The sequence below is a fragment of the Ursus arctos genome, unplaced genomic scaffold, assembly GCF_023065955.2.
Source record: "Ursus arctos isolate Adak ecotype North America unplaced genomic scaffold, UrsArc2.0 scaffold_15, whole genome shotgun sequence".
Taxonomy (NCBI): Eukaryota; Metazoa; Chordata; class Mammalia; order Carnivora; family Ursidae; genus Ursus; species Ursus arctos.
In genome coordinates this window covers 24,605,259-24,628,033 of record NW_026622819.1, presented here as the reverse complement: position 1 = coordinate 24,628,033, position 22,775 = coordinate 24,605,259, and the positions used below count along the sequence as shown (strand labels likewise).

General features: G+C 37.7%; 1 protein-coding gene across 1 annotated transcript in view; it reads left to right on the top strand.

Moving 5' to 3' along the window:
* Positions 1-22,775, top strand: part of GOLPH3 (golgi phosphoprotein 3) — a 62,117-nt gene that overhangs the window by 25,352 nt on the left and 13,990 nt on the right. The window contains exon 2 of the mRNA XM_026506756.4: positions 17,833-17,964. Coding sequence (XP_026362541.1) covers positions 17,833-17,964 — 132 coding nt within the window. The remainder of the gene's footprint in view (positions 1-17,832; positions 17,965-22,775) is intronic.

Below are 22,775 nucleotides of genomic sequence, written 5' to 3'. Positions count from 1 at the left end.
CCTTTATTATGTTGAGGTATGTTTTCTCTAAACCTACTTTGTTGAGAATTTTTATCATGAGTGCATTTTATAGTTTGTCAAATGCTTTTTCTGCATCTGTTGAGCTGATACTATGGTGGTTTTTTTTTTATTTTTTATTTTTTTTTACTATGGTGGTTTTATACTTGTTAATGTGATGTTGTATCATGTCGATCCATTTGTAAATATTGAACCACGTTCCCATCCTGGGAATAAATCCCACTTGATTGTGGTGATTTTTTAGAATATATTGTTGGGTTAGGTTTGCTAATATTTTGTTGAGGATTTTTACATCTGTGTTAATTAGAGATAGTGGCCTATAGTGTTTTTTTTTGTTTGTTTGTTTGTTTTTGGTAGTGTCTTTATCTGGTTTTTGTGTCAGGGTAATGCTAGCTTGAGAGAATGAATTTGAAACTTTCATTCCTCTTCTAGTTTTGAAATAGTTTGAGAAGAATAGGTATTAATTCTTCTTTATTTTATTTTTATGTTTTTAATTAATCTCTATGCCCAACATGGGGCTCGAACTCTTGACCCGGAATTCAAGAGTTGCATGCTCCACTGACAGAATCAGCCAGGCGCCCACCCCTCTTTAAATATTTGGTAGAATTCACTGATGAAACCATCTGGTCCTGGACTTTTGTTTGTTGGGAGTTTTTTGATGACTGATTGAATTTCATTACTAGTAATCAGTCTGTTCCAATTTTCTATTTCTTCTTGATTCAGTCTCGGAAAAGTGTATATTTCTAGGAATTTATATATTTCTTGTAGGTTGCCGCATTTGTTGGCATGTAATTCTTTGTGATAGTCTTTTATAATCTTTTGTATTGCTGTGGTGTTGTAACTTCTCTTTCATTTTTTATTTAATTCAAGTCCTCTTTTTCTTGATTAGTCTGTCTAAAGGTTTATCTGTTTTATTTATCTTTTGAAAGAACCAGCTCTTAGTTTCATTGATCTTTTTTATTTTTATATATAGTCTTTGTTTCTGCTCTCATCTTTAGTATTTCCTTCCTTTCTTCTAACTTTGGGCTTTGTTCTTTTTCTAGTTCCTTTAGGTGTAAGGTTAGATTGTTTGAGATTTTTCTTGTTTCTTTAGGTAGGCCTGTATTACTGTAACATTCCTCTTAGAACTGCTGGAAAAAACAGTTTATTTATTTTGTAACGACCTATAACTGAAAATTAACATCTGCTTCAGTTATGATTGTAGGCAGGCAACAAGCCAAAGTAATGTGAGCAGTGCCTGTGAGTTTGGTATCAGTAGAAACTAGAGATCTCTTCATATCACAATGCAGCTATTGTAGACGTCTCATGTTATTGTCTGCTCATCACTACATTGGAATTATAGTGGTTTTTAGACTTGCCACTAGAATTTGCTTAATGTGCTAATAAAGCACATATCACAAATTTGTTTACTTTTAATATTTTAATAACTTTAAATGATTTGGTTTCTTTTATAATTCTGTTTTTTTAAAATGCACTTAACAGGGTAAACAATTTTCTTTTAAATGCCAGATTTCAGATAAAGGAGGTTAGTATCTTACTTCCTGTAAGGTGTGGTTTTTTTTTTTTTTTAATTATGACTTGTGTTTTTCTTTTTTAATATATTCTTGTGTTTCAGTCACTTGTATTAATCTTTTTGATGTTCACGTCCCACTTTTGGCCTATGGAAATTTATTTCTTTTGGCTTTAGTGTTCTTTTGATATGACCTGTTAACCTTTGATAACTTTCTGATCAACACCAACAAATATCCCAGGCTCCTCTTGTATATATCCAATTTCAGACCTAGAATCAGTTGTTCCTTTAAAGAATCCTAGTTTTTATTTGCGGGGAGTAGAAAGTGTCTGGGTACTGGATATACTCAGTGTTAATAGGTTGTCATTGGTTCTAGGACTTTTTAGTGCACAGAGACAGAATATATATTTTTTTTTTTTTAAGATTTTATTTATTAGAGAGCAAGCACGAGCAGGGGAGGGGCAGAGGGAGATGCAGACCCCCACTGAGCAGAGAGCCTGAGGTGGGGCTTGATCCCGAGGCTCCAGGATCATGTGACCTGAGCTGAAGGCAGACACTTAGCCCACTGAGCTACTCGGGCGCCCCTAGAATATATTTTCTTCAGGGGACAGAGCTAGCAAACACTTTTTGGGAGGGGAAAACAATCAGTTTATATATTTTTTGGTTAAAATTTAACATCGTGGATTTTTATTTTACTCACTGGATTTTATAGTTGTATCTCCTTTTCTCATTGAAAATCTCGATTTCTAAAGTATGAACTTATTTGTATTGGCTTACTTTGTGTATTAAAAAAGTTTCAGGGGCGCCTGTGTGGCTCTGTCAGTTAAGCGTCTGCCTTTGGGTCAGGTTATGATCTTGGGGTCCTGGGAATCCATTGGGCTCTGAGCTCAGCAGGGAGTCTGCTTCTCCCTCTCCTTCTGCCCCTCCACCCCCATGCCCTCTCTCTCTCTTTCTCAAATAAATAAATAAAATCTTAATAAAATGGTTTCAAAATAATAATAATGTCAGTATTACTACTAATTGACTATTTCAGCCTAAAGTTTCTGTGTAGTACTTGAAAAAAAAATGAATGAATGAATTCATTAATTTTAGAGCAAGAGAGACAGCATGAGCTGGGGGGGGCCGAGAGAGAAGGAGAGAGAGAATCCCGAGCAGGCTTTGTGCTCAGCGCGGAGCCAGACGCGGGGCTCAATCTGATGACCCTAAGAGCAAGACTTGAGCCAAAATCAAGAGTTAGACGCTTAACCCACTGAGCCACCTAGGTGCCTCACTGTGTAGTACTTTTACTGAGGATGTACATTTAAAATGTGGCCTTTGTTCTTTCTATTTCATTCCTCCTTCCCCTATTGGTAATTATTAAAAAATTAGTTTGGGGTTTATCTTTCCAGTGTTTCTTAGTAAAGTTATATATATATTCATTCTTGCCCCTCTCCTCCATATACAAAAGGTAGCCTGTTATATGTGTTGTTGGGTGTCTTCCTTTTTACGTGTTACAGCCTGAAGATTATTTTTATCATTTTACAGAGGTCTCTTAGGGCTCCGTAGTATTTTATTATGTGTATATCTTTCTGTATTCATCAAGTCCCTTACTGATGGATTTATGGGGTGTTCCAGGCTTTCTCAACTTCAAATAATGTCACATTTAATAACTATATGCATATATTGTTTCATATTTATGAATTTTTTTTCACAGATTCCTAGAAGTAGGATTGTCTAGTTAAAGGGTACATATGATTTTTTCTAGATTTCCAAATTCCCTTCGGTAGGAGTGGTGTCAGCTTTGCATTCCCGTCATAGTGTGTATGAGTGCTTATTCTCATCTTTGTTAACACAGTATGTTGTCATATTACTGGATTTTTGCCAGTCTTGATAGGTAAGCATTGTCTTCTGTAGTTTTAAAAATTGTGGTAAAATATACACAGCATGAAATTTATTGTTTTAACCATTTTTAAGTGTATTGTTCACTGGCATGAGGACATTCTCGTTATGCAACCATCACTACCATCCAGCTCAGAACTACATCATCACATACTAAAACTCTGTACCCTTTAAATAACTTCCCATTCCCCCAGCCACCTGCCCCGGGCAGCAACCATTCTGCTTTCTGTCAATGAATTTGACTATTCTAGGTACCTCATGTAAGTGGAATCATCATGTTTGCCTTCTTGTGACTGGCTTATTTCACTTAATATAATGTCCTCCAGGTTTGTCCATATTGTAGCATGTGTCAGAATTTCTTTATAAAGCTGAATAATGGTCCATTGTATATATATATACCATATTTTGCTTATTTAGTCATCTGGTGATGGACACTTGTTTTGTCTATTTTTGAACTGGGTTGTTTGTTTTTTTGTTGATGAATTCTTATGTAATTTAAGTGTGTATTTTCTTATGAATGACAGAAATATCTTCCCATATGTTTATGTCCTTTTCTTTTGTGAATTTTTCTGTTTATATCTTTTGCTTTTTTTTTTTAAAGATTTTATTTATTTATTTGAGAGAGAGCACAAGCAGAGGGGCAGAGAGAGAGAAGGAGAAGCAGACTCCCCGCTGAGCAGGGAGCCTGATGTGGGGCTTGATCCTGGAACCCCAAGACCATGACCTGAACTGAAGGCAGATGCTCAACTGACTGAGCCACCTAGGTGCCCCTTGCTTTTTTTTTGAAAGGGAGTGTGGTGGTGGGGGAGGGTCAAAGAGAGAGAGAGAGAGAGAGAATCTTTTTTTTTTTTAAGATTTTTATTTATTTGACAGAGACAGCAAGAGAGGGAACACAAGCAGGGGGAGTGGGAGAGGGAGAAGCAGGCTTCCCGATGAGCAGGGAGCCTGATACGGGGCTCAGTCCCAGGACCCTGAGATCATGACCTGAGCCGAAATCAGCAGCCAGGTGCTTAACTGACTGAGCCACCAAGGCGCCCCTATATCTTTTGCTTTTTAAAAATTGAGTATTGACCTTACCTGTGTGTTAGAGATACTAGCCTTGTATCTGTGATATGTTATCAACTTCCTACATTTTCTTTTATTTTTTGACTTGCTTATGGTTTTTGCCATGCAGACTTTAAAAAACTTGTGTGATTTATCAGTCTCTTTATTTCTTTTGATTTAAGTAATAGCTGCAAAGTTTTTTCCCCACTCCAAGTTATGAAGGTATTCACTTCTTTTTTCTTCTAGTATTTACATTGTTTCATTTCATATTTCAGTCCCTGATCCATTTGGATCTTTATTTAGAAGTATAATATGAAGTATGGGTCCAGGTTTCTTTTTCTAAATGGCTATCCAGTTGTCCCAGTACTATTAATTAAAATATCCATCTTTCCATCTTATACTGATTTGAGATTACAGTTTTATCATATATTAGATTTTGGTATATTCTTGGGTCTCTTCCTGTATTTTATTCTTTTGGTCTGTTTGTTCATGTATTGGTATCCTGTCATTTAATTTCAAGAGGCTTTAAATCTGTTTTACTATCTAGTAGGGTAGTTTCATTTCTGTTCCTCACATATTGTTCCCTCCTCCCTAGTTTTCCTGGTTATTCTTTTGTATTTATCTTTATGAACTTTATTTTTAACTACTTATAGCTGTAGATAAAAACAAAACTTGCTATTTTTATTAGGATGATATTAAATTTATAAGTCAGGAAGAACTGGTAACACAATGTTTCTGTATCTAAGAGTGAGACATTTTCCATCTTCCAGGTCTGTTTTTAAGTCTTGCAGGGAAGTTTTAAGGTTTCTTCGTACAGCTTTGCCTAGTTATTTTCTTTTTCTGTTTAAGATTATAAATGAGGTTTTTGAAATCATATTTTAACTTTTTATATTATTTCCTTTTTATTGTTTGTGTATGGCAGTTATTGATGTTTGTCAATTTTATAGTCCTGGTTCTTTTCTAAATTCTCTTATTGTATAGGAATTTTTCCATTTATACTCTTCAGTTTTTCTGTTTTTTTTTTTTCCGATATCTAGTTATATCACCTGCAAAAGTCGATAGTTTAACAGTTTTTCTCTTTTTGCTTATTCTCATCTAATCTTTGAAGTCTGTCTTTATGTGAAGTCACTGTCCTTCTCTTGGTCAGTTTAGTTATTTTTGCTAAGAACTTTTTCACTCTTAATTCTTTGAAAATAATTAAAAGTTCTTGTAAGATTTCAGAAGTAATTTCATATACAAGTTGTGTTAGTTGTCTTTTTTGGTAACAGCTTTATTGAGATAGAATTCACATGCCATACAGTTCACCCACTTAAAGTGTACAGTTCAGGGTGTTTTGTTGTTCACAGAGTTGTGCAGCAGTCACTACAATCAATTTTAGAACAGTTTCATTACCCCCAACGGGAAACGTGGACCCTTTCTCCATCACCTCCCTTTCTTCCTGTCTCTCTAATACTAGGGGAGGCCCTATGTTAGTTATCTTATACCCAGTAGCAAAATTTAGCAGCTTGAAACAACAGACTATTTTATCTCATAGTTTTCTGTGGATCAGGAATCTGGGCATTCCTTAACCGAGAGCCTCTGGCTCAAGGTCTTTCATGAGATTGCAATGAAGTTGTTGACCAGGGAGAGCTTCAGTTTCATCTGAAGGCTCAACTGAAGGAGGATTCTGTTTCTTGGAGGTTGTTGGACTGAGAGCCTCAGTCTTTGCTTGACCTGTCTATGTAGGACAGCTCAAAACATGGTAGCTGGCAGAGCAAGGGAAGGAGGCCCAAGATGGAAGCCCACAGTGTATTTGTAACCTCTGATGTGACATACCATGGTATTTGTTGTACTGTGTTAGAAGCAAGTCCAGCCTACGTTCACAAGGGGAGGGGATATGAAGAGGCGGGGGTTATGGGGGGCTATCCTAGAGGCTGCTTCTGTACAAGGATAGGATAACTAATTTTTTTGCAATCTATTTTGGTTTTGGCTTTTTTTTTTTTTTTAAAGCTTTTATTTATTTGAGAGAGAGAGAGCAAGAGTGATAGAGCATGAGTGAGCACAAGTGGGATTGGGGTGAGCACAAGCAGGGGGAGGGGGGACGGGGACAGGCAAACTCTGCACTGAGTGCAGAGCCTGACACGGAGTTTGATCCCATGACCCCGAGATAATGACCTGAGCCTAAATCAAGAGTTGGACACTTACCCGGCTGAGCCACCCAAGCACCCCTGTTTTTTGGCTTTTTAACCCATATTCTTTCTGATGATAGGCTACTTTCTGTAGGGCTCTTTAGTTACCCAACGTAGCAGGATGTATGGTTTTTAGGAAACAGTGGTGATCTTTAGATTTCTGTGTACTCCAGGACCTATCAACCTGAGAGTCTAATTTGAATTCTTAAAATCTAAATGTACAACTTGCCATGCCTCTGTAACTTAACAGCATTGCAAGATATTCCCAAATTTTCTTACCAGTTTGACATTTTAAGAAGATCACATTGTCAAATGAAAACTTGCAATTTTTCTTGTCCTCTTCTAGGCTGTGTATAACAGTGCCAAACACCAGTTTTCAGGTACCTTATTATAAATGCTTCTCTCTCCTGAGATAACGTTAACTTTATTCTTCATTCAGTTCTTCATATGCTATTAAAGAGTTTTTAAGGGGTGCCTGGGTGGCTCAGTCGGTTAATTGTCTGCCTTCAGCTCAGGTCATGATCTCAGGGTGCTGGGATCAAGTCCTGCATCAGGCTCCCTGCTTATCAGGGAGTTTGCTTCTCCCTCTCCCTCTCCACCCTGCTCATGCTCTCTCTCTCTCAAATAATAAATAAAATCTTAAAAAAAAAACGGGGGGGGGGTTAGAATACCCTTGATGATTGACTTGCAAATGCTTTTTTGGAAATTAACAGGATCATGTATCTGGTTTTGCCCTAAATCACATACCCACTTAGGGAATTCTTGATTAGAATCATACTTGTAGAATGTTTGAAGTCTGTCTCTTTCATGGTGTAGATGAGAAAATGGAGACACAGAGAGGGTATTAATTGACCTGCTTCAAATCCTGTAGAAAGTTTTCCTTGTGGCCAGGGCTGGTATTCAGTTTTCTCACATCTGGTCCAGCCTGGTTCTTTCTACATCTCAATGACATACTTTGTGTAATGATTTTTATTACCTAATTCTATTTCTGGTTATGGGTTTATTCTGATTTTTATTTCTTTTTTAGTTGGTTTTGGTAATTTGTGTTTTTCCAGGAATTAACATTTCATCTGAGTTGTTTAGTTGGCATTCAGCTGTTCATAGTGTTCCCTTGTAGTCCTTTACATTTCTGTAGGTTTGGAAGTGGTGTCGCTGCTTTTGTTTTTGACTTTGGTAATTTGCATATCTCTTTCCTCTCTCTGCCTTTCTTCCTCTCCTCCTTTCCCCTGTTTTAACTTTGATTTTTTTTTTTTTTAAAGAAATAACTTTTGTCTTCATGGATCCCCTACCTCCTATTTTTATATTTTGCCTTTCATTGGTTTCTGTACTAATCTTCATTATTTCCTTCCCTTTGATTGATTGGGATTTAGTTTGTTCTTTTTCTAAAAGTTTCTTAAGGTGGGAGATTAGGTTGTTGATTTGAGACCTTTCTTCTTTTGTAATACAGGTATGTAATAGAGATGTAAATTTATTTCTAAACACGACTTTAGCTGTATCCCATAGATTTTGATATTTTGTGTTTTTATTTTCATTGAGTTCAAAATATTTCCTAATTTTTTTGTGATTTCTTTGACCAGTGGATTATTTAGAAGTCGTAGATTAATTTCCAAATGGAGGTTTCCCAGATTTCATTCTGTTGATTTCTAATTTAATTCCTTTGGAGTAAAACATACTTCATATGATTTCAGTCCTTTTAAATTCATTGTTTTGTGGGCTACCATATGGTCCATCTTGGAAAATATTCCAGGTGTGCTTGAAAATCGTATATATTTTACTGTTGTTTATTGGAGAGTTTTATAAATGCCATTTAAGTTAACATGGTTGATAGTGTTCAGTTTTGTATCTTTGTTTTTCGTCTAGTTCTGTCAGTTATTGTCGATGTAGTCAATTACTATTACTGTATTGTTTATTTCTCTTGTCAGTTTTTGCTTCATGTATTTTGGGATTCTGTTGTTAGGTATGTATATGTTTGTTTATAATTGTTGTATCTTCCTGATGGTTAACTTCTTTATCATATAAAAATGTCCCCCTTTGCTCCTCTTACTTTTCTTTACTCTGAAGTCTACTTTGTCTTTCAACATACTGTTCCAGTTTTCTTTTGAATCCTGTTTGCATGTTCTTTTCATTCTTGTAAACCTATTCGTATTTTGGAATTTAAACTGTCTTTTGTAGACAGCATATGGTTAGTTCTTTTATCCAGTCTTACAGCCTTTTATCTTTTTTTAAAAATTCATTTATTTATTTTTAGATTTTATTTATTTGAGGGAGAGCTAGAGAGATCACAGAGGGAGAGGGAGAAGCAGACCCATTGCCGAGCAAAGAGCCTGATGTGGGGCTCAATCCCAGGACCCTGAGACCATGACCTGAGCCGAAGGCAGATGCTCAACTAACTGAGCCACCTTGGCTCCCCTATCTTTTTTATTTTTTTTTAAAACATTATTTATTTAAGGGAGAGAGTGCATGCTCATATGCTTGAGTGGGGAGAGGGCAGGGAGAGAGAATCCTCAAGCAGACCTCCTCCCCATCCCACGACCCATGAGACCATGACCTGAGTGGAAACCAAGAGTCTGATGCTCAACCGACGGAGCCCCCCGGGGGCCCCAACAATCTTTTATCCTTTTTTTTTTTTTTTTTTTTAAGATTTTATTTATGTATTTTAGAGAGAGTGTGTGCTGTGTGTGAGGGGAGAGGTAGAAGGGGAAGGAGCGGGAGAGAGAATCTGAAGCGGACTCTGCTGAGTGCAGAGCCTGACTCGGGGCTCCATCTTACCACTGTGAAATATGACCAGATTCAGACGCTTAAGAGTCAGATGTTTAACCAACTGAGCCACCCAGGCACCCCAATCTTCTGTCTTTGATTGGAGTATTTAACTTATTCACAATTACATAATTATTGGTAGAGTTCAGTTTACGCCAGCCACTATGCTCTTTGTTTTTTATATCAATCCTTTTGGTTCCTCTAATCCTCCTTTACTGCCTTCTTTTGTGTTAAATAGAAAATTATAATTCTACCATTTAAATTTCCTCCCTTCTTCCTTCTTTCCTATATTAATTCAAGTCTTTTTCTAAATAGTTACTTTAGAAATTACAACATATGTCTTTATCACATTCTTCAAATTAATACTCATTTAATTCCAGCAAGATACAGAAATTTCAATATAGTTTTATTTACTCCTTCTTTTGTGCATTTTTTCTTAATGTACATTATTGTCAGAAATACTACAAATTTATGTTAAAACCCCAACAGTAGTGTTTTGTACTTATTTTTATGCAACGTTTGCTTTTAAATAAGTTTTTAAAAGGAAAAAGGAAATAGTTTTTTATTTTATTTTAGTTTTTTATTATGTTCAGTTAGCCAGCATATAGTTCATCATAAGTTTTTGATGTAGTGTTCAGCGATTCATTAGTTGCGTATAAAACCCAGTGCTCATCACAACATACGCCCGCCTTAATACCCACCATCTGATTACCCCAACTTTCCCCCATCCTCCTCCCTTCTGTAACCCTCAGTTTGGTTCCCGGAGTCCAGAGTCTCTCATGGTTTGTCTCCCTCTCTGATTTCTTCCCATTCCGTTTTCCCTCCCTTCCCCTGTGGTCCTCCACGCTATTCCTTATGTTCCACGTATGAGTGAAACCATATGATAACTGTCTTTCTCTCCTTGAGTTACTTCACTTAGCATAATCACCTCCAGTTCCATCCATGTCAGTGCTAATGGTGGGTATTCATCGTTTCTCATGGCTGAATTAATACTCCTTTGTATATAGGAACCACATCTTCTTTATCCATTCATCTGTTGAAGGGCAGGATGCCCTTCCACAGTTTGGCTGTTGTGGACATTGCTGTTATGAACATTGGGGTGCATCTGCCCCTTCTTTTCACTACCTCTGTATTTTTGGAGTAAATATATAGTAGTGCAATCGCTGGGTCATGGGGTAGCTCTGTTTTTAACTTTTTTTTTTTTTTAAAGATTTTATTTATTTATTTGACAGAGATAGAGACAGCCAGAGAGAGAGGGAACACAAGCAGGGGGAGTGGGAGAGGAAGAAGCAGGCTCATAGTGGAGGACACTGATGTGGGGCTCGATCCCGTAACCCCGGGATCACGCCCTGAGCCGAAGGCAGACGCTTAACCGCTGTGCCACCCAGGCGCCCCTGTTTTTAACTTTTTGAGGAGCCTCCATACTGTTTCCCAGAGTGGCTGTACCAGCTTGCGTTCCCACCAGCAGTGTAAGAGGGTTCCCCTTTCTCCACATCCTCGCCAACACTTGTTGTTTCCTGTCTTGTTAATTTGGGCTATTATAACTGGTGTAAGATGGTATCTCATTGTGGTTTTGATTTGAATTTCTCTGATGGTAAACACAGTTTTTTAAATTAACTTTTTATCTTCTGTATAGATTTGAAATATCATCTGACTTTTAGCAGCAGGACTTTGTTTGGTTAATTTCTTATCAGGTTGATCTGCCAGCAACAGATTCATTCTTTGTTTCACATTCATATTTGAAGGATAATTTTGCTGAGTATAGATTCTTGGTTGATAGTAGTTTTTCTTTCAGCACTTGGAGTATGTTATCTCAGTGCCTTCTAATCTCCAGTCTCCACAGTTTGCAGTAAGAAGTTAACTGCTGATTGTGTTGTTCCTTTATATGTGATAAATTGTTTTGTCTTGCTGCCTTCAAGATTTTTCTGAACGGTTTGACGTTTCTAGGTTGACGATCTCTTTATGTTCATTCAGTTTGGAGTTTGTTGAGCATTTGGATCTTAGATGAATATTTTCCCAGTTCGGGAAATTTTTAGCTTTACTTTTTCTGCCTTCTCTCTTTTTGAGACTCCTTTTACTCCCAGCTCCTTTTACTCCTATTCTGGGAGTTTTGAAGACCTTAGTCTCTGAGGCTTTCTTCATTTTCTTTCTCTTCTTTTTTTTAATTGAAGTATACTTGACATTCTTTCTTCTTTTTTCTTCCTGTTCTTCAAAATCAAGTTCCTCGATTCTCTTGCATTTCAAATCTGTTGAGCTCTTCTAGTGAACTTATCATTTCACTTATTAATTCTAACTACAAAATTTTCATCTCTTTCCTGAGATTCTGTATTTGATGAATCATTGTCTTTCTTGAGTCATTGTCATTCTTTCCTTTAATTCTTTAGATATGATTTCCTTTAGTTCTTACCAGTTACTTAGTAGAATGTCCCTCAATTTGAATTTGTCTGTTTGTAAATACTTTTTTTTTTTAAAAGATTTTATTTATTTATTTGCCAGAGATAGAGACAGCCAGCGAGAGAGGGAACACAAGCAGGGGGAGTGGGAGAGGAAGAAGCAGGCTCATAGCGGAGGAGCCTGATGTGGGGCTTGATCCCATAAAGCCAGGATCACGCCCTGAGCCGAAGGCAGACGCTTAACCGCTGTGCCACCCAGGCGCCCCTGTAAATACTTTTTTAATGTGTGTCTTTTTTTTTTTTTTTTTACGTGTATGTGTGTTTTTTTACTTTCATAAGGTTGGGAATATCAGGATTTAATTTGCTTCTAATTAGATGAGATTAGTTGGAATGTGTTACTTAAATTGTAAGTGGCATTTGTTTCATTAATAAGCCTAATTTGCTCTCTTACAAATGATAACACGGGTGGATTGGACTGTTTATTTATGAAATAAGCAGATGCCCTTATCGTCATAACAGACTAGTTAAGTGGATGCAAATTTGAATTTTTTTAGCCCTGCACAATATTTGTTGGCCTATGTAAATCTTTTAGTTGTAGTTTCTATACTTAGAGACCTTTGTCAGATACATAATGTCAATTCATTAAATTCCTTTTAGCTTTATTAGAAGTTACTTGCTTGCTAGAACAAAAATCCCTTCGAAGTAGTTTAAGATAAGGAGATGCAGGTGTTCAGGAGTACAGCCCAAACAGGAAGGTTCTGATGTTAGGATGCTATTCTATATTTGTGTCTGTCTCTGTATGTCTGTTCTGTATGTCTTGGTCTGCGTCAACGTTGTGTGTTCTCTCATTTCTGTTCTGCATATCTCTTCTGTTTCCTTTTTTTTTTTTTTCCCTTCTGTTTTCCTTTCTGTTTACCTTCATTCTCAAACTGTTTGGACAAAATATCCGGTGGCTTTGCAAGTCACACAGTCAGTTAGAACTCATGTGCCAGTGCCCATGCCCAAACATGTGACTGACCCAGACTGTGTCCCCAGGTTAGATTCCAGGAGGGAAACTTTTGATTTGTCCTTCCTGGTCCAATTAGATGTGACAGGACACAGTCACCCCTTTCTGTAGAATCTGAAGAAGAGGGCACAGTTTCGAAATCGGGTATATGTGAACCAAGAGAGGTCTCACTTGTACAACTTTTGGATTGGGTTTGGTAGTAAACGCCAAATGTTTTGGTAACCTGACATTTTCTTTTGCTGAGGAAAGTCTGTTTAGAAAGCCATTTCTAAAAAACATTGATCACCCCAGAATTCAACATGGTATGGAAGATAGACGCTTAACTGACTGAGCACCCACGTGCCCCGGTGGGCTTGATTCTTGACAAAAAGCTTCTCATTAAGCACTTCTGGAGCTTGTAACTTAATTGGTGAGAACTCAGTGTTTGCATTTTTAGGGTCCCAATAAAACAACACCCTTTTCCCCCATTCAAATTGAGCCACTTGAGAGAAATAAAGGCAATCAAGCAAATAGAGATCCAAATAAATATCATCTTATGACTGAGAAAAAGCTGTGTTGGAGGTTGTTGCTTAGACATGTACCATCGTTGGGCTTTTTGTGGTCTCTGTCCTCTAAATTTAGACCTTAGAACTGCCACCAAAGGAAGACTTGTGTCTGCAGAGCATGTCCCTGAGATCATTGCCTCATTTGTTATTGTACCATTCATTCTTCGTGGCTCCTTGCGTCTGAATGGTGTACTATATGATATAGGTAATTTATCTCAGTTTCTGTTCCACAACCTCAGGAGGTCTGCCCTAAAGTTTGGCCATTTGTCTGAGTGAGTCTGTGATTCCAGGGACTCTGAACAACAAAAGATTGATTGAAGTAGGACTCTGTAATTAATTTAGCCTACATCCCTTTGGGAAAATTTCTACTTATCTGGTTATTATTTGTTGTTATTCAAGTAGAGGTGCTTTGAGTTAGTTTCCAGGGCCCTTGGATTCCTTGTCTCTTGTGTTCTTTTCTTAGTTTTGTTGGAGGCCTTGTGAGCTGCACATGATATCTTTAAATGTTCCCGTTTTCGATTTTCTAGTATCCCAGCTCATCAGTATGACCATATTGGGGGTCTTTTTTTTTTTTTTTTAAGATTTTATTTATTTATTTGACAGAGAGACAGCCAGCGAGAGAGGGAACACAGGCAGGGGGAGTGGGAGAGGAAGAAGCAGGCTCATAGCGGAGGAGCCTGATGTGGGACTCGATCCCATAACGCAGGGATCATGCCCTGAGCCGAAGGCAGATGCTTTACCGCATCCTCTATGCTTGTATGTCCCCTCTTGTTTTGGACTCATGAACCAAATGAAGTCATGTTTCTCTGGATTTTATGGGGTATCTCGGCTTGGAATATCTCTGCCTCTCCCATCCTTATGTCTGAAAATATTGGAACTGATTTCTCATCACAAACTTGTAGGGCCCCAAAATTGTTTTCTTGTGGTCTTCTAACCCCCGTTTGTTGCTTCCACAGCGAGTGGGGGGGCATCCTCAAGGTCCTGTGGCTGCTGGTATTCTTAGTGCAGCTTCTGCTGCTTCATCAGTAGGTAGATTGTCTGGCCAGTGGGCTTCCCGTAGTGTGACTCTGAACTTTGAGTACCTATCCTTAGACCCACCACAGGCATGAAAATATTCCATTGCTGGTGGTAGAATCTCAAACCCATTTAGGGATCTGAAATGATTATTGACTTCCAAGTGCAAGAGCTGTGTGGTGTCACTGGATACGTAATCATTATCGGGGCTTCTTTACCTTCTCACAGCGTGGTTACAAATGTATATAGTTGTGCCTTTTGAGCCAAATCATAAACTGCTTTAAATTGCCAGGTCTTCCTCACCTGTTTAAACTGTTATTCTTAATGTGCCTGGCTTGCTCTGCTTAACAGATGAAGTAAATTTTTATGGGTGCACAAACTCAACATGCCCTGACTATGTAACTGTCCTAACTGGACTACAGGCTCTTGTAATTTGTTTCAGGGGGTAATGGTTTGTCTGAGGACAATATCCTTTGGGCAGTGGTTGCTTTTTTTTTTTTTTTTTTTAATGATTTTTTATTATGTTAGTCACCATACAGTACATCCCCGGTTTCCGATGTAAGGCTCGATGATTCATTAGTTATGTATAACACCCAGTGCACCATGCAATACGTGCCCTCCTTACTACCCATCACCGGTCTATCCCATTCCCCCACCCCCCTCCCCTCTGAAGTCCTCAGTTTGTTTCTCATAGTCCATAGTCTCCCATGTTTCATTCCCCCTTCTGATTACCCCCCTTTCTTTATCCCTTTCTTCCCCTACCGATCATCCTAGTTCTTATGTTCCATAGATGAGAGAAATCATATGATAGTTGTCTTTCTCTGCTTGACTTATTTCTGGGCAGTGGTTGCTTTTGACCTGCCCTTATAAAATCTTTTAACAAGGTAGGTAGGTAGATTGGTGGCATGCCTGGATATGGTTATCCAGTCTTGTACGAAGTTTTAAAGTACTCCGTGTAACTGACAGGTTGGACCCTAATTCATTACTACACTGCTCTAGACGTGTGGGGCCTATGCCACATGTCTGTTCTCTCTTCCGTGGGTTTAGGTTAGCTCAATAGCTATAATATGACATTTCCTTTAAGGTACAATCTTATATTGAAATGCATCCCAATTTTAGAGATACTTAACTTTTCCGCCCCAACAGTTTTATTGAGAAAAATGGCAAATACATCGCTGTGTAAATCTAAGGTGTAGAGCATGATGGTTTGATTTCTGAATATTGTGTAATGCTTACCAAAATAGATTTAGTTAATATTCATCATCCATATAGAGACTGTAAGCTTTTAAAATGTATGTTTTGGGATTGATATGGTGTAGTTTTAAGATTAGCATTAGAAATGAAAAGACTAAAGGGCTCCTTAGCACTTTAACTTTGAGTAATTTTGTCACCACTGGTGGTCTGTCGTACGTGTGTTGGGGCATGAATTCACTGCAGAATCTTTCTAGTCTACGTCACAGCCAGATTCACTTGACTTATGTACAGTCTACTGCTTTTCCTCTAATATACTTAATTTCAGGGATAGCTTTGTCATCTGATCCAGTTATACCATTCAAATTTTTAAAATTAATTTTGCCCTTTTTAGTATTCCTCCTCCTCTCTCTCTCTTCCCTCCCCCAACCTGGTTAATTCCTGATCATGTTTTGCTACAGAACTGTCCATGCTCATTTGTCAGCTTTCCCATGTGAATTTAATTCTGTTTCAGTGTATGTCTTTTAGTGGTAATGCCCAAAAGCTATTCACTTAAATGTGGATCTTTAAAGTCTATTATTAAAGACTCCATTTTGCTAACCTTTCTGGGTATACCATTACTTTGGGAGCAGTTGAGGTTGAGACATATTTCATCCTCTGCTAGCAAATGTGGGCTTTTCAGTACTGTTCATCCAGAATTTCCAGGCTTGTAGGCAGAGACAGGGTGTGGTACTGTCCACATGCATTACTCCTTCACGAGGTGTGTTCTGTTGTTTACCGTTTGTAAAGGCTTACCTGGGAGCTCCAGCTCTATGTCCAGGTCAGTAGAAGCCAGACATCTATAACTTCAATTTCATGTGGCATCTATTCCCAGGCTTCTCAGGACTGTAATTGGCATGGGTACACAAGCCATGGATTTTACCTAACCTCTGTAACTTACTGGTCTCACTAACCACTTCGCTAAACCTCTGGCAGTCTTACTTTAAAAGATTTTATTCATTTATTTGAGAGAGTGAGAGAGTACAAGCAGGGGAAGGGGCAGAGGAAGAGGGAGAAGCAGGCTCCCTGTGGCAGTCTTAATCAGACCCCTACCATTTGTTAAGTTTAAAAGTATTCTCCCAAATCCAGTCAGTTTCTGCTTCCCCTGCCTCATATTTAAATTGGCCTCTTTAAATCCCTATTTTGTTTATCCCTTTGTGGCTCCCTTAATCTAAATTCTTGCTTTCCTAAAGCCTTTTCCCTCAGGAGTGGTAGCTTCATTACGCTAATTTAAGTCCCTGTGTCAGTAGTGGAATCCCATGGATCTTGATGGTCAGTCAGTCATCTTCAGATACACAGGCTGACCACTGTGACCTGGCAAAACCAAGATTGACCTTGAGAGAGTGACAGAATCAAGGGTCTAGGCCTCTCCCTAATCCTAGGCTGTCTGTTGTTCACAGAATGTTCTTCACAGAATTGCTTGGCCTGCTCTCCCTCCTACCACGATTATATGTTACCTTGTTCTGAGAACCAAGTTCTGCTTTTTCCTGAGTTGGATACTTTAAATTGGTAGATGGCAGAGTTCATGGCTTCATAGTTTGGAAAACTCCAGTTATTCACTGAAAAAGTGCCCAGACTTTATCCGGTTGATTTGAGTATCCCCCAGATCTCTGGATGTCCATCAGTCTCATTGTGTCTGGTTGTTCTTCCACCTTGGATATTGCCCTTAAATTTCTCTTGGGGGGCGGGGAGGTGTGTGCATCTGATAACTTTACAATGCTTATTATTCAGAACTTTAGGCATGGGCCCTCACATAAATTTCCTGATGTATTCTATCATAATTAGCTTTGTGTTTTTATACTAAAAAGCATTGAATAAATGATGTTTTAATTCTCTGTGAGGCCACATTGGGCTAGATTGTTTTTCCTGAGCTTTTTAAACTTGCCCACACATACTAATGATAAACCGCTATCATTAGGGGTTAACTGAATAAGCCCAGGTCCTTGCAATCTGCAAGAGCCTTGTAAGCATGTAACTTTAATGAAGAGTGATAGACATTATCTTTTTAAACCTCTGACTTCCAAAGTTATTTGTTTATCTGCATGTAAGGATTAGTGGTGAAAAGACAATAAACACCTGAAAAATCTAGATCAGTAATGTATAATAATTATAATTTTTTAGTATTTTATTTAAAATTATAATTATGAAAAGATACAAAAGGTAAAAGGCACCAAAAACAACTTTGGCTAAGGTTATTTCTATTTTTGAATCTGAATTCAAAGTAAACTAGCTCTTTTGTTTTCTCCCCCCCACCTTTTATTTTAACTAGGGTTACACATCATTTTGGAATGACTGTATATCATCTGGATTACGTGGCTGTATGTTAATTGAATTAGCACTCAGAGGAAGGTTACAACTAGAGGCTTGTGGAATGAGACGTAAAAGTCTGTTAACAAGAAAGGTAAGAGGAGTGCAAAATAACATATCCTTTTTAAAAAGTTTGTGCTGACTAAAAATGAAAGTTTCTACTAATAGATTTTTAAAGAATTAAAGAAGTTGATTTTAAAGTTAAGACTTTATCGGAAATCATATTTCCATGTCTTTTTTGCATTCTTGGTTTCTTGGTTCTTTGTACATAATGACTAATGTAATAAATTCATTGTGAGACTCACTGGTCCCTGCATCGGCATATTCAAAAAGACTCCAGACTTCATTTGCTCCTTCTGAAAGCCATGCCATACTTTGGAAAGACTTGACATAACTTTGTTTCAAACTCAAAAGGTATTATCGTGCAGGTTAACTATCCGTAGGCTGTTGGGCTTTTTAGCAGAATCTGAATACTTTTTAGATCTCTACCTTCTCTACTGTAAGGTCTGTGTAAATAGTTTTTTTTGGCTAGTTATTAGAATTTTTAACTCCATCCTCAATCTCAGATACTCAAGACTGTTTCTCTTCTAATCTGTCATTGTGTTTCTTGGGGCCGTGGTGTTTCAAAACTGTTTTTTTTTCCTTTAATACAACATCTTAATGAAACCTACAAAGTTTTAGGTTAGAACTGAACATTTTTTTGTTGATACGCCATAATCCTATAGGAAAGAAAGTCACATTAATGGCTTTCTTGAAAGTTCTTTGCAGAGTAAACATTGTATAGCAGAACGTACTGCTCATGCTATTTTAAAATTTAATCTAGTCATTCAAAGTAGAGTTAAATGAGCTGGTATGATGTTGGTGTTAAAATTCTCTTTTAGAGAACTATATCATAAAGCAGAATACAATTTTTTTATTCCATTTTATTCTCAGCCATAGATTTATGCAGAGGAAAAAAAACCCTTAATGTGTTATAGTTATCAATGAAATATACACAGAGGTTGCTACTAATTATAGTAATTATAAAAAGTTTTGCATTAATGTTACCAAGCCCTGATCTAAAGTGAAAATATTTTGATACTAGTTCTTTTTGTGGGAACAAGAACCAGCTTTGTGTTGGTTATCAGCAAATTATTTGCTCTTTTGTTCATTTATTTCTTCATCAAATATTTATTTAATGCTTAAGTCTACCCTATACTGTGGAGACCAAGAGACATGTTCCCTGCCTGCATGGGCTTTCTGTTTTAGTCTATTTGTGTGACCTTAACTAGGTGGTTGGTAAGTCCTTTGGAAAAACACTCCAGTGTGATTTAATTTATTGAAATAAAATAATTATTGATTTCATTAAGGTAATACATATATAATAGTTGTAAAATCAAATTGTAAAAGGCTTATAACAAAAAATAGCCATCTTCTATTCACTTTTCCCCACTCCTTAGTCCTGCTCCTGAGAGGCAGTCATTTTCTGTCCTTGTATTAGTTTTTCAGGGTCACCTTAACAAATTACAACAAACTTGAAGGCTTAAAACAACTGATATGTATTCTCTCATAGTTCTGGAGGCCAGCATATGCTGTGCTCTCCTAGAAGGCTCTAAGGAAGATTCTGTTCCTTAATTCTCCCTAACTTGTGGTGGCTCCAGCATTTCCTTCACTTTTGGCCACATCTCTCTCTCTCTGTTCTGTCTTTATGCTGCCTTCTCTTCTGTGTGTCTTTTATAAGGATGTTTTCATTGCATTGGGGGCCCCTCTTGACAATCCAGGATGATCTCATCTCCATATCTAATTTTTTCTTAAAGATTTATTTATTTATTTATTAGAGGGAAAGAGAGGAAGAGCGTGGGCTTGCGTGGGAGAGGGGCAGAGGGAGAGAAGCAGACTCCCCGCTGAGCATGGAGCCTGACCCTGACATCATGACCTGAGCAAAAATCAAGAGTCAGACGCCTAACCAATTGAGCCATCCAGGTGCCCCATCATCTCCATATCTAATTTAAAGTAATCTCATCTACAGAGATTTACTGGGGATTAGGTTCCAGGGGTTAGGACCTGAGCACCTCTTGGGGATCATTGTTCAACTTGCTATAGCTCTCTTAGTTATAACTTTTGGCATTTATGTCCATATTTCTTTTTTTTTTATGGTTTTTTATTATATTATGTTAGTCACCATACAGTACATCCCCGGTTTCCGACGTAAGGCTCGATGATTCATTAGTTGCGTATAACACCCAGTGCACCATGCAATACGTGCCCTCCTTACTACCCATCACTGGTCTATCCCATTCCCCCACCCCCCTCCCCTCTGAGGCCTTCAGTTTGTTTCTCATAGTCCATAGTCTCTCATGTTTCATTCCCCCTTCTGATTACCCCCCCTTTCTTTATCCCTTTCTTCCCCTACTGATCATCCTAGTTCTTATGTTCCATAGACGAGAGAAATCATATGATAGTTGTCTTTCTCTGCTTGACTTATTTCACTTAGCATTATCTCCTCCAGTGCCGTCCATGTTGTAGCAAATGTTGAGAACTCATTTTTTCTGATAGCTGAGTAATATTCCATTGTATATATGGACCACAACTTCTTAATCCAGTCATCTGTTGAAGGGCATCTCGGCTCCTTCCACGATTTAGCTATTGTGGACATTGCTGCTATGAACATTGGGGTGCATATGGCCCTTCTCTTTACTACGTCTGTATCTTTGGGGTAAACACCCAGTAGTGCAATGGCTGGATCATAGGGTAGCTCAATTTTTAACTTTTTAAGGGACCTCCACACTGTTTTCCAGAGTGGCTGTACCAACTTGCATTCCCACCAACAATGTAGGAGGGATCCCCTTTCTCCACATCCTCTCCAACAATTGTTGTTTCTTGCCTTGTCTATTTTTGCCATTCTAACTGGCGTAAGGTGCTATCTCAGTGTGGTTTTGATTTGAATTTCCTTGATGGCTAATGATTTTGATATGTCCATATTTCTAAATGAGGTTATACTGCCATCTCTTTTTTTTAAGATTTTATTTTTAAGTAATCTCTACACCCAACTTGGGGCTTGAACTCACAACCCCAAGATCAAGAGTTACATGCTCTATTGACTGAGCCAACCAGGTTTCCCCTGCCGTCTGTTGATAAATCACTTTAAAATGCTGTTAACTTTCTACTAGAAAAGATGAGAGAAAAAAAAAAAAAGTTGAACATTTGGCTCTCTTAATACTACTCACTCATCTCTCCCCCCAATGTTCCTGATAGAGTTATGTCATAATTTTTTGTAAAACCATAACGATTGTTTTATATTATTACAGTTATGTTAACCCTTCAGAGTTTGGTTATATCCTATGATATTTTCTTTTATTTTTTAAAAAAAATTTTATTTATTTATTTGACAGGAGAGAGCCCACAAGCAGGGGGAGCGGTAGTCAGAGGGAGAGGGAGAAGCAAGCTCCCCGCTGAGCAAAGAGACCAACGTGGGGCTCAGTCCCAAGACCCTGGGATCATGACCTGAGCCGAAAGCAGACGCTTAAGCAACTGAGCCACCCAGGCGCCCCTCATTTTTTTCCCCTAGAGTTTTAATAATTTTCTTCTTAAAAAATCTTTTCTCTGTACCTTTTTTTTCTTATGTGCTCCCCCTGAGAAAAACTAGCATTAATTTTCAGATGTTCAAATACATCCGGTAACTCCATTAGAATTTGCCTTGTGCTTCAGTCTGGACTGGTTATGGTTTGATTCTGTTGGGACTCCTGTCTCATTTTACTGCTTTAAACCCCCTGTTTCTGGAAATTTTTTTTCTGTCCTTGTGGGAGGAAAATGTTTTGAGGCTTTGCAGGCCTGAAAATTTCTTTACCTCATTTTCGTTTGACAGTTTGGGAATAGAATGTTAGATTTAAATTATTTTCCCACAGAATTTTGAAGTCATTTCCCCATTGTCCTCTAGTATACAGAGTAAGTTGCTGTTAAAATCTGGTGCCCTTTTGATTTTCATTCTTTGTGTGATACCTGTTTTCCTGTCTGGAAGCATTTCAGATCTTCTCTTTATCCCCGGTGTTCCGATATTGTACGAATATGCCTTGATGTGGGTCTGTTAAAATTCATTATTCTGTGCTCACTTTGGCAGCATATACATTAAAATTTGTTATGCATGGGTTCTTTCAATCTAGAAATGTTGAGTTTTGGTTTTATAAAGTTTTCTTCTATTTCTTACATCTTTGCTCTATTTTCTAGAACTTTAAGTTTGATGTGTACCTCTTGACTAGTCTTTTTTCTTTCTGTTTCTTAGTTTCCTAGCTTTATTAAGATATAATTGGCATTCTCTTGGCCTTCCTTACCTTTTTTTAACCCTCTTTTGAGTTTTTTTTAATGTGGTTCTAATGTTTTTGATTTCCAGGAGCCTTTTCTTGTGTTTTGTTTTGTTTTATCACGACCTCTTATTTCATGGATGTAATATCTTCTTTTAAGTCTCTAAGAATATTGTGGCTCTTTTTGAAAATTTCTTTTATCTGTTCCTTCAAGTTTGTTCTTTCTGTCTTTTGGTTTCTTTGACATTGAGGGTTTTCTTTCAGTATCTTGTCATTCTTGGTTAACTGTTCATCTTTAAGAATGAGGTTCCCCTCTAAGGTGCAGTACACTAAATAGAAATTAAAGGTGTGGGCAGAGCATATTTATTAGTGAGCCACAGATTGCTGAATTTTGTTAAGGGGTTTAGAACTACTCTGAGGCATTGAAGAGTTTTAAGCAGAAACCTTGAGATAATATGTAAGACTTGCCTTTTAAAAATATCAGTAAGGAGAATGGATTGAAACTAGTTTGGGAAAACTAGTTAGGAAACCTAATCCAAGTGAAAGATAACTAGATTGAGTGGAGTAATTGCAAAGGTGATGGAGAAGAGTAGTCCCATCTCCTAGAGATTGAGGGGAGAGAATTTCA